This window comes from Euphorbia lathyris, chromosome 1, assembly GCF_963576675.1.
Source record: "Euphorbia lathyris chromosome 1, ddEupLath1.1, whole genome shotgun sequence".
Classification (NCBI taxonomy): Eukaryota; Viridiplantae; Streptophyta; class Magnoliopsida; order Malpighiales; family Euphorbiaceae; genus Euphorbia; species Euphorbia lathyris.
The window spans coordinates 49184638-49202493 of NC_088910.1; the positions used below are offsets into that span (position 1 = coordinate 49184638).

The 17856-nt window shown below is 38.6% G+C and overlaps 2 protein-coding genes across 2 annotated transcripts; both read left to right on the top strand.

Annotated features, from left to right (window-relative positions):
- The first annotated feature begins 628 nt into the window (after window positions 1–628).
- Window positions 629–14236, top strand: LOC136231985 (ABC transporter A family member 7-like). The gene is made up of 18 exons (XM_066021022.1): window positions 629–919; window positions 1500–1881; window positions 2043–2122; window positions 2241–2382; window positions 2635–2754; window positions 2845–2969; window positions 3501–3659; window positions 4296–4458; window positions 4535–4660; window positions 4739–4822; window positions 10912–11264; window positions 11667–11867; window positions 12274–12383; window positions 12491–12575; window positions 13026–13154; window positions 13246–13351; window positions 13461–13549; window positions 13712–14236. Exons 1-18 carry the CDS (start codon window positions 842–844, stop codon window positions 13991–13993), a joined length of 2814 nt encoding a protein of 937 aa, XP_065877094.1. The 5' UTR covers window positions 629–841; the 3' UTR covers window positions 13994–14236.
- A 777-nt stretch (window positions 14237–15013) lies between these two features.
- Window positions 15014–17305, top strand: LOC136231993 (uncharacterized). Its single transcript, XM_066021029.1, has 5 exons — window positions 15014–15379; window positions 15451–15500; window positions 15581–15704; window positions 15790–15888; window positions 16540–17305. The coding sequence occupies exons 1-5, from the start codon at window positions 15187–15189 to the stop codon at window positions 17163–17165; spliced, it is 1092 nt and encodes a 363-aa protein (XP_065877101.1). The 5' UTR covers window positions 15014–15186; the 3' UTR covers window positions 17166–17305.
- Window positions 17306–17856: the final 551 nt, after the last annotated feature.

Genomic DNA, 17856 nt, shown 5'->3' on the forward strand with positions numbered 1-17856 from the left:
GGAAACGACTAAACTAATAATATCATTTTAATTAATGAAAGGTCTATGTTGCAACACGTGGATTAATTATTAATATTAAGCAATTTACATTTATTTAATCTAACTATGCAAGTGTCTAACAACTTCACTCCTGGGAACAAGTAACCCACGTAGACGGGCCATTGACTAAATATATAATAATTCATCAGTGAAGGGGCATTTCTGATATTCCGATCAATCAGAAGGGCATTTCTCACTTCTTGTTTAATTCACCATAGTTTGTCAAAGCCGTGTGAGGGCATTACTGTAATTTGACCAAGGCCAATTTCGGCATTCAACCTTGTTCTTTTTTCTTTTGTTTGTCCAATTTTTGGTATTACTGCTACTAAACAATGGAGTTATATAATTTATTTCCAACCTGAAAATCTAAAAATATATAATACTTTTTAATTTTTTTTGAAGAAAATACTTTTTAAATTCTTAAACGAATCCAAAATAAGACAAAACCTCCTGAATAAGTACTAGAATTTATAATGATTAGTGTAGTATGATAATTCTATAAAATCATTACGATTATTAATAATAAAAAATAATAGTAGCAGAAAAAAGAAAAAGGTTATATAAGTAATTGCAAAATTTTGTAATGAGCGACCAGAGAGAGTGCATATTTACAGAAAGTCTCCACAGGCAAAGGTCTGATTGGAGAAAAATGGAAGACGCTCTTCTTTTATATTCCTAACTGTCACCTACACTAACTAAAGAAACGGTCTCTTTGCTTCCATTTTTGGCGGGAAAATTCCAAGGTACTATATATCTGGATATATTACTTGCTGTAGATCCTCTTTCGTGCGTGCGTGCGTCCATGGCTGATACATCACGTAGCCCTGCAACTTTCTGGACTCAGGCTGATGCTTTGCTCAGGAAGAACTTAACTTATCAGGTTCTGATTCTCTCTCTGCTCTCACTGGGTGAAGATTGATTGATTTTTTTCATGCTTCATTTTTATTTGGGCGCTTTTTTTATAGTTTATTCTTGCTTGTTGATTAAGGTTCCAAGCTTTTTTTTTTTTTATTTCCTTTTTATGTTCTGCGTTCTGGATTGTGTGTAATTAGCTGATTACCGGTGTATTTTGTGGATTATTGCTCCATTATGTATATCAATGATACTACTCTCCTGGGAGATTTCCAGTTATTTTTTTAATGTCTTGAATTTTTATTTGGGGGTTTCCTTCATTTAGACTCCTTTTTCCATTTGGAGCAATTGACTTCCATATCATATAAATTTTATATATGTTTTAAGTTAAACTTCATCTTAATTCCCCGTTGTTTCTCTATCCTAGTGGAAATGGTTTCAGGCTATTACTCATTTTCTTCCATTAACTTTTGACGACGATGGATGGTTATCTATGTCAATATAGTTAGCAATTAATTTTCAATTCAATGGGGCTGAAGCTTGATTTGTTTTTTGAAATTCCGTGACATGAAAATACTGAACGATTTTCTTTTCCATTTTTAATTCAGAAACGAAATGCTAAGACGAATTGCCGGCTCATTTTATTTCCCTTTGTCCTCTGCATTATACTTGTCCTTACTCAAGCATTGCTCGATAGAGAATTGAACAAGCCAAGTAGGAATTGCGGTTGTGTTGAAGAGGATACAAATGGAGATGGTAAATTGGAGAAAGTTTGTGGTTTGCAATACTCCACTTTGGATCAAGTTGCCACTTGTGCCATTCTCAATCCCCCCCAATGGCCTCCCTTGTTGCAAGTTCCAGGTCCTCAGTATCGTGCAGTCAGATCTGATGTTTTTCCTGCTAGAGACTTGCCAAACGAGTCATGCAGGAGCTCAGGGTCCTGTCCTGTAACTATACTTGTCACCGGGAACAATCATTCGATGGGAGAAAGTATATCTCTCTGACCCTATGCTGATGCACATATGTCATTCCCACTTTACTTGTTTTCTCTGTCGCATTTCTAATTCTACTGATCATGTTTTCTCACTTACTAGAAAATGGGAAAATGAATATTCCTTGTTTTGTATAACCTGTGATTTTTTTATGTACAGGTTTGGCTGGGAATATGTTCCCAACTTCTTTAACTTTTAATGCTTCTGATACTATGGGTAGTATAGCCGGAAATCTGCTGGTAAGTTATTTTGCCTTGTTCATTGCATTTTCTTCTGTCCTTATTTAGTTTCACTTTTACTGTTTGTTATTTTATGCGAGTAGTTCTTACTCTAATGTGACTTCTCTTAACGGTTCAGGGATCTGATACAGAACCAAATCGAGACATCTTTCTTGATCCAGCTTTCACTGAGAAGTCGCCTCTGTATGATGTTCAGCCCCAATGCCAGTTTAACTCTAAGCTCACTGTTTCTGTTCAATCAGTCATTGAATTTAAAAAGGGTATGATTAACAACTTTACAGTTAAGATTCATGTAGTTACTGGTATAGTAATGATGCAAATATGTTTTGACTTTGATCACAATGGTCCATAGGAAATTTTGTTTGTCCTTCTGTTCCTTCTGTTTATTCCCTGCTGTGCTGTTGGTGTAGCTATTTATATAAATAGTTTACCTCCCTTATTGGTTCTTTAATTGTGTAAGATCATGTGCATATAATCTTCTCATTTCTTTTCTTGTATTGTCTTAACTACAGATGTAGAATGTGTTCAAGGTCTAAACTTGTGGCGCAATAATTTTTCTGAGGTGAATGAAGAGCTATACAAAGGATATCGCCGAGGGAATTCAGCTGGGAAGATCAATGAGATACTTGCAGGTCACTCTCCTGGCTGATTCATTTCTTTTGTGTGGTTGAATTTGATGCAATACCATGTATGCGGAATTCTAACAATATCATCTTTTGCAGCCTATGATTTCTTAAACTCTGGTGGGAATAATCTTAAAGTGAACGTATGGTATAATTCTTCCTATAGAGATAATGATATTCAAGGGCAATTTAACTATGTACGGGCACCACGTGTAGTAAATCTGGTATGTATGGATTGGTTGCGTAGTTAATTGGCTTGGTTTTGAATCTTGTGAACTAGAGCTTGAAATCGTTTCTTTTTCAAACTTACTTAAGACTAAGGAATGAAAGTCATAGGAAAAAAATGTTGAAAGTTAACGATTGTGATATTTCGTTTTTTTGGTGGGTGGGGATGAAGGAAACTTTAGCTATTTACTTTTGGCGGGGAGAAAGAGGGGCAGGGGGCAGCCTTTATCTTGTTTTGGGAAGGGATGTCATATATTGTATTGGCTGGGTGATGCCTTTTCTCCATTATTGACTGGGGAAATTTTATGCAGTCAGTTTAAGAAGTTCTCCCTGCCCTTCCAGAAGAACAAGGTTACAACTATAACTATCAGAGTATTCTCTTTTACTTATTTTCATGTTTCTAGGTATCAAATATTGTATATAACCTGTTGTAGAAATTCATATTTACCCCCCTTCTCTGAACTTATGTGCTGTTGAAGCATTTCATCATTCAAAATTATTTACCCTGACATTTATACACTTGGTCTCAGGTGTCAAATGCCTACCTTCAGTTTCTCCAAGGTCCTGGTACTAAGATGCTATTTGAGTTTGTCAAAGAAATGCCTAAATCTGCCAGCAAGATCAATGTGGATCTTGCATCTCTTATAGGGACACTTTTCTTTACATGGGTTATTTTACAGCTATTCCCTGTAAGCATACGAATTATTTTTTATTGCCGTATTTCAATTTAGTGTCTTCTATTTTATTTAAAATTTTGTTTGCAACGTGATAGCTATCATTTGTTTACCATAAATGGTGGGAAAGCATGAGGACCCTGGGTGCAAAGGATTATTAGGAGTGATTATAACTTATCTCTTGTTACAAAATTGACCCAAGTCATCTGAGTTTGTTTGCTAATAGGAAGTTCTATTTGAAGTTTTTCCTTTAAATGAACTGAATCATGACAATGAAGATATCAAGTAAGAATTGTTTCATAATGCAACATAAAACATATCAAGTTAGAACTGTTCAGGAACAAAATATGGTCAGTGGGATATTTAAGCATTGATGCATAGTTTGCCTTCACAAATGGCTATTTACAATATCAGACTTCCTATTGAGTGGCTTTTTGTATATTAATTTTGAAGCTCAATTATTTAATTGTGTCCCCAGCAATCTGCTTTGTCCTTGATCTCATTTATACCACATTCTGGTTTTTGTATGTGATTTTGGGATTACCTCTTCCTTTACATAGTTTTTTTCTGATGAAGAACAATGCGCGTAACAATATCACTAATGCCATCTTTCTAAATGATGTAATCTTCTGAATTTACCTTCCAATGCAGGTGGTGCTGACAGCACTGGTGTATGAGAAACAACAAAAACTGAGAATTATGATGAAAATGCATGGACTTGGTGATGGGCCTTACTGGATGATTTCTTATGCATATTTTCTTTCCATATCTTTGTTGTACATGTTTGTTTTTGTGCTATTTGGCTCAGTTATAGGTAAAATTCCCAACATTTATGCTTTTAGTTGTTGTCTTGTGTGTTTGTGTCAGGTTTCTAATACAGTTAATTTCAGGGTTGAAATTCTTCACAATGAATGACTACAGCATACAATTTGTGTTTTATTTTTTATATATGAACCTTCAAATTTCCACGGCCTTTCTAGTTGCTGCAATCTTTTCAAATGTGAAGACTGCTACAGGTTTGATATATTTCTTATTATAATTTCAGTCTAGCTTTTTTTTTTGGTATGTTTATGGTTGGACTTCTGTGTCTGCAGTTGTTGGCTACATATGTGTATTTGGAACTGGGCTGTTAGGTGGCTTTATTTTTCAAAACTTTCTTGAGGACTCATCATTTCCAAGTAAGTAATAAGTTCTGTGAAGTATTTTCTATATAATTGGTAAAACTTTAGTTATTAATTTTATTTATTATGATTAGCCATCCATTCAGTTCCCTTTCCTATGATTTGTCTTCAATACTTTTTCCCCCTTAGTTAACTGATGAGGTGCATGGTATCACTAGAATGAAAGAATATGTTTGCTGATACAGATTGAAAGCGATAAATGAAGGTTTTAATCGTAAACCTACAAAGATGTTCTTCTCTAGCTAGACTAGAAGGAGTGAATCCCGATAAACAAGGTATAAACCTTAATTCTCAAAGAGAAAGAGTATTTGATTGATAAAGTTGCCTTATCCTTACAAAATGAGGGTTTAAATACAACCTCTAAATGATAAGTAAAGGACAGGAACTACCCCTATTAGGGTTACAATATGGTTAATAATAAAAGGGTAAGGTAGGTAATGCGCCCAGACAACTGGTACAGAGGTGCAGGTACGGAGCGTCAGAGGTTGTTTGTGAATTCCTTTGGCAGGAAGTAAACTTGAGAGCCGCCCAGTGTAGTTGTTGGTACGCCTCATGGCGTACGCCTAGATCCGCCCCGCTCGCGTGTCCAGGGGATCCGCCCTCTTAGATACAACCTCTGTGGGAACGCCGAGAGGAGATCCGCCAAGGCGCGTGTTATTATTGATCCCAGTTAGGATGTCCGCATCATTCTCTCCTTCTTTTAAAGAATTCGGCACTGGTTTGTCTGTGTTGTTCTCCAAAGGGCCATCTGACTTCCACGGGCTAAGGTCACGAACATTGAACGCCGGTGAGACTTTACCAAGCCAATTTGGCAAAGCTATGTGATAGGCATTGGCATTGATCTTCTTGGTGATCTTATATGGCCCGTACTTTCTCGGTCGAAGCTTGCTGCTTGTGGCGTTGGCGAGTCTCTCTTTTCCTAAGTGTACCATAACCTCATCTCCCACTTCGAACTGTAGGTCCCTGCGGTGCTCATCCGCCTTAGCTTTTAGTTTCTGGTTTCTCTCCTCAAGAGTCTCCTTCACCTCTTGGTGCATCTGGACATAGTCTTTGGCTAGCTGATTTGCAGTCACGTTTCCTTTGGGAAGATGGGCTATATCAAGGACGTGATTCGGGGTCTTAGTGTATACCACCTCAAAGGGTGACTTCCCAGTTCCCGAGTGTACAGATCCATTGTAGGCGAACTCAGCTTGTGCTAAAACCACGTCCCACATCCTGGGCTTATCCTTACATTTGCTGCGCAGTAAGTTTCCCAGAGTCCGATTGACCACTTCTGTCTGTCCGTCTGTCTGAGGGTGGGCGGTGGTACTAAACTTCAGAGAAGTATCAAAAAGAGCCCACAAGGTCCGCCAGAAGTGACTCAGGAACTTTGTGTCATGGTCTGAGACAATGCTCTTTGGTACGCCATGTAGTCTGACAACCTCTTTGAAGAATAGCTTGGCAGTCGCTGAGGCGTCGTTAGTCTTACGGCATGGTATGAAGTGTGCCATTTTCGAAAACCGGTCAACAACCACAAAGATGGAATCCATGCCTCTCTGAGTTCTGGGTAACCCTAGGACAAAATCCATGGACAGATCCTCCCATATGGTTTCTGGTACAGGCAAGGGTAGCTGTAAGCCAGCATTTGTAGCGTGTCCCTTGGCGGTCTGGCAGATATAGCATCGTTCTACCAGGTACGCCACATCTCTTCTCATTTTGGGCCAGAAATAACGGGAACTCACTGCTGCATATGTCTTGTCTCGCCCAAAATGTCCCCCCAGGGATCCGCCATGTAGATCTCGGACCACCTTCTCGCGTATAGAAGTGCAGGGTAAACAAAGTTGGTTGCCCCTCATTAGATACTCATCCATCAAGTGATACGCCCCATCCCCAGGTTGGTGCTGGCACTTCTCCCAGATACTTCCAAAGTCAGGATCCGCCAGGTACTCTCCTCTGATGTGTTCGAAACAATCGGTCTCCAGGTTGACTGTTTTTATTAGTGCAACCCTCCGACTCAAGGCGTCCGCCACTATGTTCTGTTTTCCCGCCTTATGGATAAGCTTATAGGGGAACTTATCTATGAAGGCAGACCACCGGGCGTGCATGGCACTTCGAAGTTGCTTCTGACTTCCCAGGTATTTGAGAGCTTGATGGTCAGTGTAGAGGATGAACTCTTTTCCCACCAAGTAATGTTCCCATACTTTCAACGCCCTCACTACAGCATAGAACTCTTGATCATACGTTGCCCACCTTTGCCGTGCCTCACAGAGCTTCTCACTGAAGTATGCAATGGGCCTCTTTTCTTGCATCAAGACACCACCAATCCCAATTCCACTGGCATCACACTCAACTTCAAACAGTTTGTCAAAATCGGGATACGCCAGCACTGACGCTGTACTCAGCTTTTCCTTGATCAAGGCGAAGCTCTCTTCTTGGGCGTCCGCCCACTCGAACCCCTTTCCCTTCTTCAAACATTCCGTCAACGGGGCCACTATGGAACTGAAGTTCTTAATGAATCGGCGATAAAACGTTCCTAGCCCATGAAAACTCCTGATATCCCCCACGTTCCTCGGAGTAGGCCATTCTCGGATGGCTCTTACTTTCTCCCCATCAACTTGGATTCCAGTCCCGCTGACCACGAATCCAAGGAAAACTAAGCTCTCCATGACAAAGTCACACTTCTTGGTGTTGGCGTATAGTTGGTGTTTCCTTAACAGGTCAAACACTGTCTGCAAGTGCTCTTCATGTTCCGTCAAGGTCTGGCTGTGGATCAAAATGTCGTCAAAATACACAACTACGAACTTCCCAATCACTGGGCGAAGCACCTGATTCATCAGTCTCATAAAAGTACTAGGGGCGTTGGTCATCCCAAAGGGCATAACTAACCATTCATACAATCCATCTCTTGTCTTGAAGGTCTTCCACTCATCCCCAGATCGGATTCGTATCTGATGATACCCACTCCTGAGATCAATCTTGGAGAAGACTCGAGATCCGCCAAGTTAGTCCAACATGTCATCCAACCTTGGAATCGGGAACTTATACTTGATGGTGATCTTGTTAATAGCCCTACTGTCAACACACATCCGCCAAGACCCATCCTTCTTCGGTGTAAGTAAAGCTGGAACAGCGCAAGGATTCATACTCTCCCTAACGTATCCCATCTCGATGAGTTCCTCCACTTTTTGCCTCATGACATCATTCTCCTTTGGGCTCATTCGATAATGTGGGAGGCTTGGCAAACTAGCCCCAGGCACCAGATCGATATGATGTTGGATATCTCTCAAAGGTGGTAACCCACTCGGCAGTTCGTCGGGGAACAGATCTTGATACTCGCCAAGTAGGCGGGTCACTTCATTCGGCATCTCTCTTTCGCCCCTTCGGGCGGCCTCGTGATTCGCCTTAACCATCACCACATACACCATCTGGCTCTCCTCACATTCGCTGACGAACGATTTGTGTGTAGGACAGACTACCAAGGTAGACTTCTCGTCGGCCTTTGGCTCTCTCACCATTGGTGTAAGGACAAACTTCACCCCATTCTTCACAAATCTGTAAGTGTTCTCTCTTCTGGCGTGGGTGGCGTTGTTATCAAACTGCCAGGGTCGGCCCAACAATAGGTGACATGCGTCCATGTCGACCACATCACAACAGACTTCATCATGATAGTTACCAATCTCAATAGGTACCTTGCATCTCTGGGTCACCCTCAACTCGCCCACGTTCTTGATCCATCCCACCCTGTAGGGATCAGGGTGCGCCTCTGCCAACAATCCGAACTTCCGAACGGCGTTGCTACTCACAATGTTCTCTTGGCTCCCACTATCTATTATCACATTACATCGCCCACCTTTCACAAGACAGCGGGTCCTGAATAGTCGGTGCCTCTGATCTCCCTCTATTCGGCTGGAGACTAACAAACGCCGTACCACATGAATGGCGTATCTCTCTTCACCCGCCTCATCATCATCTTCTCCCAAGGGTTCACAAAATACTTCATCCTCTTCGTCATAGTCATCTTCATACCTCTCCACCATGTTGGCGCTCTTCCTCCTAGGACACTCGTTGGATCTATGGCCTGACTCATTGCACCGAAAACATTTGAAAGGTGCTGGCCTTGCATACGGATTGTTGCCTTTGGGTGGTATAGGTGCTTCCCTGTATGGTCTAGTATCTCCAACGGATCCTCTTCCCACACTGTTGACTTTGGCCCCACTGGCACTCGCCACCTGCTTGCCTTTGTCATAAGATTCACGTTATCTCTTCCTCCAGGCGTATACTCAGTAGTGGCGGATCTCCTGGATCTCCCGGTCAGTTGGGATTCAGCCTTGAGGGCTAAATTCCTAGCATCTTGTACTCGCACCACCATCTGTGTGCCAATTCGATCTGGATGTTGTATCTCAACCCTTCTAGATACCTAGAGGTCGTTTGGCTTTCAGTCTCAGACAAGTTGGCTCTCGCCGAAAGCCTTAAGAACTCTGAAGTATACTCATGGACACTTCGGGTCCCTTGAGAACATCCCCTGTCGGAGCTGTAAATATACTGCTCATAATCCGGCGGTAAGAACCGCTCCCTCAACATCGCCTTCATCCGTAGCCAAGATCTAATCGGATCTCTGCCCCCTCTTCTTCTTTCTTCCCTCATCTGATCCCACCAAACTGATGCGCCACCCTTCAGGCGATACGCCACCAGTCTAACTTTCCTCTGATCAGGAATACCCGCATACTCAAAGAAACGTTCAACTTCCGATAACCAATCTAAGAACCCCTCTATATCCAATTCTCCTCCAAAAGACGGTAAGTCTATTTTTAGCTTAAAGGCATCATCTCTATCAAAGTTCCCTAGATCTGGTTCTGCCCTAGCAATACCCACACGTCTGTCGTCAATCGGGCCACCATTCCTCACATTTCTAAAGGCACCATTATCCCCAATATCCTCAAAATCATCACTATCACTATCAGCGTTATGTACAAGGACAAAGTTGGGTCTTCTTACCTCAGGATCCCTAGGACCCATTCGTGGAAGTTGGACATTTGCCAATGGTAGTCGAGGTGGCGTGGGTTGCCTTTGGGGTCGTGGTTCAAGGACTCCTTCCCTCCTCTGGTCGGACTCCCCGGCGGCTGGTCTGACCACTGCACGGATCTCCAATCTGAGGTTTTCCAGGGAAGCGGTTAGCTCCTGGAACCGTTGGTCGTTTTGTTTCTGCCGCTCAAGGCTGGCCTGGATTTGTTCCGCGAGGTGCTCTCTCAGCTCCTCATATCTCCGGTCACTGGTTTCCATGGAATCTTGCGGTTGTCGGGGTTGAACCATTGCCAAAAGAAGTTTCGGGTCAGGAAACGATTGGCTCTGATACCAACTGATACAGATTGAAAGCGATAAATGAAGGTTTTAATCGTAAACCTACAAAGATGTTCTTCTCTAGCTAGACTAGAAGGAGTGAATCCCGATAAACAAGGTATAAACCTTAATTCTCAAAGAGAAAGAGTATTTGATTGATAAAGTTGCCTTATCCTTACAAAATGAGGGTTTAAATACAACCTCTAAATGATAAGTAAAGGACAGGAACTACCCCTATTAGGGTTACAATATGGTTAATAATAAAAGGGTAAGGTAGGTAATGCGCCCAGACAACTGGTACAGAGGTGCAGGTACGGAGCGTCAGAGGTTGTTGGTGAATTCCTTCGGCAGGAAGTAAACTTGAGAGCCGCCCAGTGTAGTTGTTGGTACGCCTCATGGCGTACGCCTAGATCCGCCCCGCTCGCGTGTCCAGAAGATCCGTCCTCTTAGATACAACCTCTGTGGGAACGCCGAGAGGAGATCCGCCAAGGCGCGTGTTATTATTGATCCCAGTTAGGATGTCCGCATCATTTGCCTTTTGTGCTATTCCATATATTGTTTTAGTACTTCATAAATATTTGACCTTTTAACAAATCTGAAGAAGGCTAGGATCATTAATTTGATTTACTTTAAGAAACCAATTGCCGCTTCTCCATGTGCTATGCAGTGTACTGTTTTATTTGTTTATGTAGCCTAATCATAATGTTTCAGTGATTATTGTCTTCGGCTGTCAGTTTCTATTTGTTATGATTATTCACTGTATGCTGCAGGAGGCTGGATCATTTTCATGGAGCTATATCCTGGTTTCTCTATGTATCGCGGGTTATATGAGTTTTCAGAATATGCTTTTTCTGGAAATGCAATGGGGAAAGATGGGATGCGGTGGGGAAATTTGAGTGATGCAGAAAACGGAATGAAGGAGGTCTTGATTATCATTTTTGTTGAATGGTGGGTGGTACTTTTGGTTGCATATTATATGGATAAAGTTTTATCATGCGGAAAACATCCTCTATTTTTCTTGCAAAATCTTCACAAGAAGAATCCAACTTTTCGCATACCTAGTTTAAGAAGGCAGGGATCTAAAGTTTTTGTCGACATGGATAAACCCGATGTCATTCAGGAGGTAACAATTTTCTTATATCTAGTTTTAATACTGAGCATTCAATTATCTGACGGAGAGATACTGTGTTTAGTGAAGTGTGGTGTTAGTTAATACTATTTAAAACATTCTACATATCTTGTGGGTTGAAATAGGAAAGTTGACAATTCCATGTTATTAGTTTCATTCTAAATAATGAAGAATGCTTTTGCTTTTTCACTTTAAAACGTAGAAGAAGAATGTGGTTGCACTTGTAGGTTAGTCATTGTCTATGGAACAATAGATTTTTGATGATGATGCTCTCAAGTTATATGCCACTTTTACTTTCAAAATTTTGATATATGTAGAGGCTTGTGGAATGTTTATTTTCTTTGTCGAAATATTTTTCTTTCCTTTCAATATACGTATGAATCTTCAATAATACAGAGGGAGAAGATTGAGCAGTTACTTTTGGAGCCTACCACAACTCATGCGATAATCTGTGACAACCTAAAAAAGGTGTACCCAGGAAGAGACGGGAACCCTGAGAAATTGGCAGTAAGAGGATTATCTCTTGCTTTGCCTCCAGGAGAGTGTTTTGGAATGCTTGGTCCTAATGGCGCGGGGAAGACCTCGTTCATTAGTATGGTAAGTATATGGTATATGCTCTTTGGTTGCAATATGCATAAACTACAGAGATTTTTCAAAGTAAAATCACCTGTTATTAGCAGGTTGCCGCAGGAATATGAACCACTGTATTGAAATAATAGATATCACTTCAAGCAGTTACTTTCTGAATTTGTTGTCGTAGTTAAAGAAAAGAATTTTTGAAGGCTGAGTTGGGAAAATGGGCATCCCTTTCGGCTTGGTAAAGAAAAAGTGGTTGCTCTTAACTCAAATCATGTGCTCAATATGTATTTGGTCTCTACTTTTGTACTTTATATTTGGTTCCTTGTAGCAGCTTCAGTTTTAGATGGGACGTTCTAACTAATTCAGTTGTATTTGTAGGTTGGTTAACTTTTATAACTTTTTTTTTATTTGTTCTGATGTTTAGATGATTGGGCTCACCAGGCCAACCTCCGGAACAGCATATGTTCAGGGTTTTGACATACGGACTCATATGGATTGGGTGTATACCAATATGGGTGTTTGCCCTCAGCATGAGTAAGCTAAAAGTTCTTGTTCTTTTCTACCTATAGTGCAGTTCTGTTCTCAACCTCAAAGCCAGCCTGTTTCTAATATATGTATTTGTTTCATGGACAAATTTTTAGCCTCCTTTGGGAAACATTAACAGGAAGGGAGCACTTACTATTTTATGGAAGACTTAAGAACTTAAAAGGTGCTGCTTTGAAACAAGTAAGTTATCATCTTCACCTTTTGGTTGTCATTGAAATGTGATTTGCTTTCTTCAAGCAATTGGTGGCTGTCAGGATTTTGGAGGATTTTGAGTTGAAAAACTGGCATTCTTACCTTTGATTGCTGCTAGTTTCAAAGCTTAAAAAAAGGCAAGATTATAAACCCTCAAAGTTTAATCAGAAAATACGGGTAGTGGAATTAGAATTTTATTTTTTGAAGAAGATAGTGAGAAGAGAACAGAATTCCATAACTAATATCTTCTTGTTTAACATGTATAAGGATTTTAATTCTAAGTAAATCTGTCAAATATATCACAAAGTGCCAGTTCATGGTTGTGTTAGATAAGGGAGAGCATTTGTGTGAAATGGCAGAGCGTTTGATCATGTACGCAGTTGAGTTTCACTCTTCTGTTTCCCTTTCATATTTTTCTTTATTATTTCTCTTCTATAGGCTGTTGAAGAATCTCTCAGGAGTGTTAACCTGTTCAGTGGTGGGGTTGCTGATAAAAGGGCTGGAAAGTATAGTGGGGGTATGAAGAGGAGGCTTAGTGTTGCAGTATCACTTATTGGAGATCCCAAAGTATGCCATAATATCTCCTAAATTGGATGATCCTTTTGATAACATCTAAACGTTTTATGCAAATGCCATAACAATTGATATTTTTTTCTAGGTTGTTTATATGGACGAACCAAGTACTGGATTAGATCCAGCTTCAAGAAACAGTTTATGGAATGTAGTGAAGCATGCGAAGCAAAAGTGTGCAATTATTCTCACCAGTATGCATTTACATCTCTCTCATAATTTCCATGTTTTGTTTTTTTGACTAGTTATAGCATACAAGAAAGCCCTTTCATTCGCTATACTTGTCTTTATATATGTGTTCAGCACACTCAATGGAAGAGGCAGAAACATTGTGTGACCGGCTAGGAATTTTCGTTGATGGCGGATTGCAGTGCATAGGAAATCCAAAAGAGGTAATTGATGTCAAAACTGCATTTGTTGTACATTAAGATTGAATATTACACTGAGAACATATTGTGATGTTTATCTTCCGTTTGCATTCATCTGTCATTAGAACTGTTCGAGTCCTTTATATTGTTTTTATTAGAATTTTGTATATATATGGCGAATGACAGCTGAAAGCTAGATATGGAGGTTGTTATGTGTTTACGATGACGACTTCTTCGGATCATGAGGAAGAGGTGTTGAACATGGTGAAGCAACTGTCCCCAAATGCGGAACGGACATACCATACTAGTGGAACTCAGAAGTTTGAGATGCCAAAACATGAGGTGAGAATTGGAGATGTATTTCATGCTGTTGAGACTGCGAAAAGCAGATTTCCAGTTTTCGCGTGGGGATTGTCGGACACCACGTTGGAAGATGTCTTCATCAAGGTGGCTCAAGGGGCGAACTAGCTTTATTGATTCTGTTCAAAATTATTCATCTGTAAATTTCAATGCATAGGTAAGTATACCAAATGTAGTGACTCAGCCTCAGTGCTTCTCTTTTGTACTATGAATTACCTAAACATAGTATTGATTTTTGTATATGTATAGCAGCAAACTACACTCTTTGTAACGATTGCCTTGAAATTTGAAATGATATATTCATTTGTATACCTCAATATTCAGAATTAATAAAAATAAATTAGTGACATTCTTCAATGTTGTTTGAATTGAATAATAGATACTATCCATACTGCCAAATCACTAATTATGTTTCAGATAAATATCAATTATGTTTAAAATATTTACGATGTTACAAAACCTGTCAAAATGCTAATAACTAAATTTGTCATAAGTTAATAATCATAAAAAAAAAAAAGAATAAAGTTCGTATTTGCTTCTATCTTTTTGGAGAAATTCAAATTTACTTCTAACATACTAAACTGTGCAAACTTAATTCTAATATTTCTAAACAAGATCAATTTTTACCTAACAGAATGAATGAACTAATTTGACCGTTAAGGTAAAATTGTCTTGATAAGAAATATTAACGGTAGAATTGCACTATTTCTTACCTTAGGAGTAAATCCCCACTTGCTAAAAAGCGATAGAGTTCCTATAAAAAAAAATATCAAACTCTAAAATATTTAGAGTATTACTAACAAAATTACAAATAATCTATTAAAATGTACAAATTGTATCAATTTATCGATAAATTTATTTAGAAAGTCTGATATGATAGTGAAATAATTGTCAAATTAATCCGTTTTTTGATAGAGATGAAATTGATCATGTTGAAAATGTCATGGCATTTTATACCAATTCTCTTATTTTAGATGGGGACAACTGAAATAATAAAATAAAAAAAAACTTAACCATGAAAAGAAAAGTGAGCTATAACTCAGACTTCCTTGGACGGAGGAAGTAGATTTTTTATTGAGAGAGTTTCGGTCAAATAAAACTAATATGGTTTAGAAATGGATATTAGTATCTCTAATTAAACGTAACTGATTTGGAAATTTTACCCATCTCTATCTTCTTTTTTCTTTTCTGTCATCGACATCCTTATCCTCTCTCTCTCTCTCTCTCTCTATATATATATATAATTAGTAACAGTGAATTAAGATATAGTATTTGGTGAGAACAGAATACAAGGTTTAAGGATGGCCAAAAAGTACTGTTCAGTTTATGGTTTTGTTTGGATAGCATTAATGTTGTTTGGTATCAGTAGCAGCAGGTGTGAAGCAGATCAGAAAGAGGAGGTCGGAATTTATGAACTTATAAGGGGAAATAAATCTTTCAGTTTCACTAACTTTGGTGCTTCTATGCTTTCTGCTATTCTCCCTGACAAACATGGTCGGTATAGTAATTTCACCCCTCCTTTCTTTCTTTTCTTTATCATCAATCAATTATCAATTTATTTGCAGGGAAGTTAGCCGATGTGGTTCTTGGGTTTCCTTCAGTCGAATCTTATAAGGTCATATCTTATTTTAATTATTCTTTTTCAACTATTGTCTATGATTTCTCAAAAAAATAAAAAATGGGTTATGAATGCAGAATGATACAACATACTTTGGGAATATTGTTGGACGTGTTGCAAACAGGATTGGAAAAGCAGAATTCAAATTCGATGGAACCCTTTACAAATTGGTCCCTAATGATGGCAAAAACATGCTACATGGTACTACTTTTTCTCTCTCTTTTAATTACCACCATTTCATTTAATTTCATGCTCAATTTAATTAATTCCTTTTTGTCACCACCAGGTGGTCCAAAGGGATACAGTGAAGTTATATGGAAAGTGCTCAGTTACAACAAATATAGCCACGTCACTTTCACCTATCACAGCTTTGATGGAGAGGAAGGTACACACCTTTTTATTATATGATTAAGCCGGTTTGTTTTACTACTGTTGCGATGAGGTGTTTTTTTTTAATATAGATAATGATAAAATCTTAAATGATCTTGAAAAAGCAACGAGAACCAAAAACTTTCTAAATCTCTTTAATCCGGATGACTGAATAAATTGATTTGGACAAATTCAAATATACATCAAGTTTAAGGTGACAATAGATCATTATAAGTAAATATATCGCACATTTTAAACAAATTAAAGTGGTTAATAAACATTTTAACCAAATTCAGTGAGCTTACAACATCCTACAAAAATTAAAATGGCTAATTATCGTTTTAGACCAAGTTCATAAGTTTTAATGTATTAAACCAAGAAAAAAGGGTTAATATATTAGGAGCCAAACAACTTATGCCGGTTCTGATATTTTATGGACTCAAAAGTTATTATATATATATATAAGGAAAGAAAACATTTAAACCCTTTTTTGACTTAAAACCTATGCAGCCGCACTCCTAATTTATATTCAGAACCATCCTGCTTATATAATGTCTCATTAACTCCTAAATTTTCTTAAAGTTACTTATCAGCTATAATGTTGGGAAACAAAAAAAACTCTTCAAACTTTTTTAGAACAATAATAAGGTTGATATCTTGTATATAGGTTTCCCAGGAGCAGTATCAGTAGAAGTGACATACATGCTAATGAGAAGAAACATGTTAGGTGTAAAAATGGTAGCCAAGCCTAAAAACAAGGCAACTCCAGTTAACTTAGCACTCCACACATATTGGAACCTAGGCGGACACAACAGTTGCAACATCTTGAACCACACAATCCAAATCTTCGGATCCAAAATCACACCAGTCGACAATGATAAAGACCTTATCCCAACAGGAGACATCGTCTCAGTCAATGACACACCTTATGATTTCTTACAACCTCGTCAAATTGGAAGCAAGATCAATGAAGTGGATGGTGGATACGACATCAACTATGTGCTAGACGACCCTACTTCTGGCCGTCATTTCAAGAAGGTAGCAGTGGTTAAGGAAAGTGTGTCCGGAAGAAAATTGGAGCTGAGGACTGATAAACCAGGAGTTCAATTTTATACAGGGAATATGTTGGATAATGTTGAAGGGAAAGATGGAAGTGTTTATTCAAAACACGCTGGATTTTGCTTGGAGACTCAGGGTTTTCCTGATGCTGTTAATCATCCTAATTTTCCTAGTCAGATTGTGTTTCCTGGCCAGATTTATCGTCATTTTATGGTCTATAGATTCACTGCCTGATTTTGTTCTAATTTGTATTTTCAGTTTGCTAATTAGCTTCATCAACTATTAGATTCAAACTTTTCTTATTATTATTATTGTATTCAGGACTTTTAGGATTTTCCAAATAGAAGGATAAAGGTTAAATTTAATCTTAATGTTTTAAGAAAAGTTCAGATTTAGTATGAAATTGTGTAGATTTAATACTAACAAAATCAATTTTGGTCTTATGTTATCGAAAATTGATTTAATTGATTTAACTGATATTTAATTGTCACCTCACACCTTTCAAATCTCAATTATGTTTAATATATTTATTGTATTACTAACAAAATTACAAAAATTCTGTTAAAATACGGGATTGGATACCCCCAGACCACGGAGGCCCGTATTCCTTGGACTAGGCTTGGACAGTATAAATTAAGCTTAGGTCTAGGCCCGCTAACGCCCATCTATTTTTTGGGCTGGCTTAGAATTGATTAAAATAGCACGGACCAGCCCGCCTATTAATATGAACTAATTAAGCTTAGGTCTAGGCCCGCTAATGCCCATCTATTTTTTTTTGTTTAAATATTTACTTTTAAATATAAATTTTATTTTTTATAATTAAAAATTATGTATATATATTTAGATGAGTTTATATGAGTTGGGCTTGAAATTTGATTTTTAAGCACAAGCCTAGTCCGGTTCGAACCCGCCTAAATTTATAACA

Bases quoted from the DNA above. Each gene is read 5' to 3' on its own strand.
- LOC136231993 (XM_066021029.1), top strand. From the start codon at position 15,187: ATGGCCAAAAAGTACTGTTCAGTTTATGGTTTTGTTTGGATAGCATTA. The intron at 15,380-15,450 runs GTCGGTATAGTA...ATTTATTTGCAG, and splicing joins TATTCTCCCTGACAAACATG to GGAAGTTAGCCGATGTGGTT. The intron at 15,889-16,539 runs GTACACACCTTT...TCTTGTATATAG, and splicing joins CAGCTTTGATGGAGAGGAAG to GTTTCCCAGGAGCAGTATCA.
- LOC136231985 (XM_066021022.1), top strand. From the start codon at position 842: ATGGCTGATACATCACGTAGCCCTGCAACTTTCTGGACTCAGGCTGAT. The intron at 2,755-2,844 runs GTCACTCTCCTG...CATCTTTTGCAG, and splicing joins GATCAATGAGATACTTGCAG to CCTATGATTTCTTAAACTCT. The intron at 13,155-13,245 runs GTATGCCATAAT...ATTTTTTTCTAG, and splicing joins CACTTATTGGAGATCCCAAA to GTTGTTTATATGGACGAACC.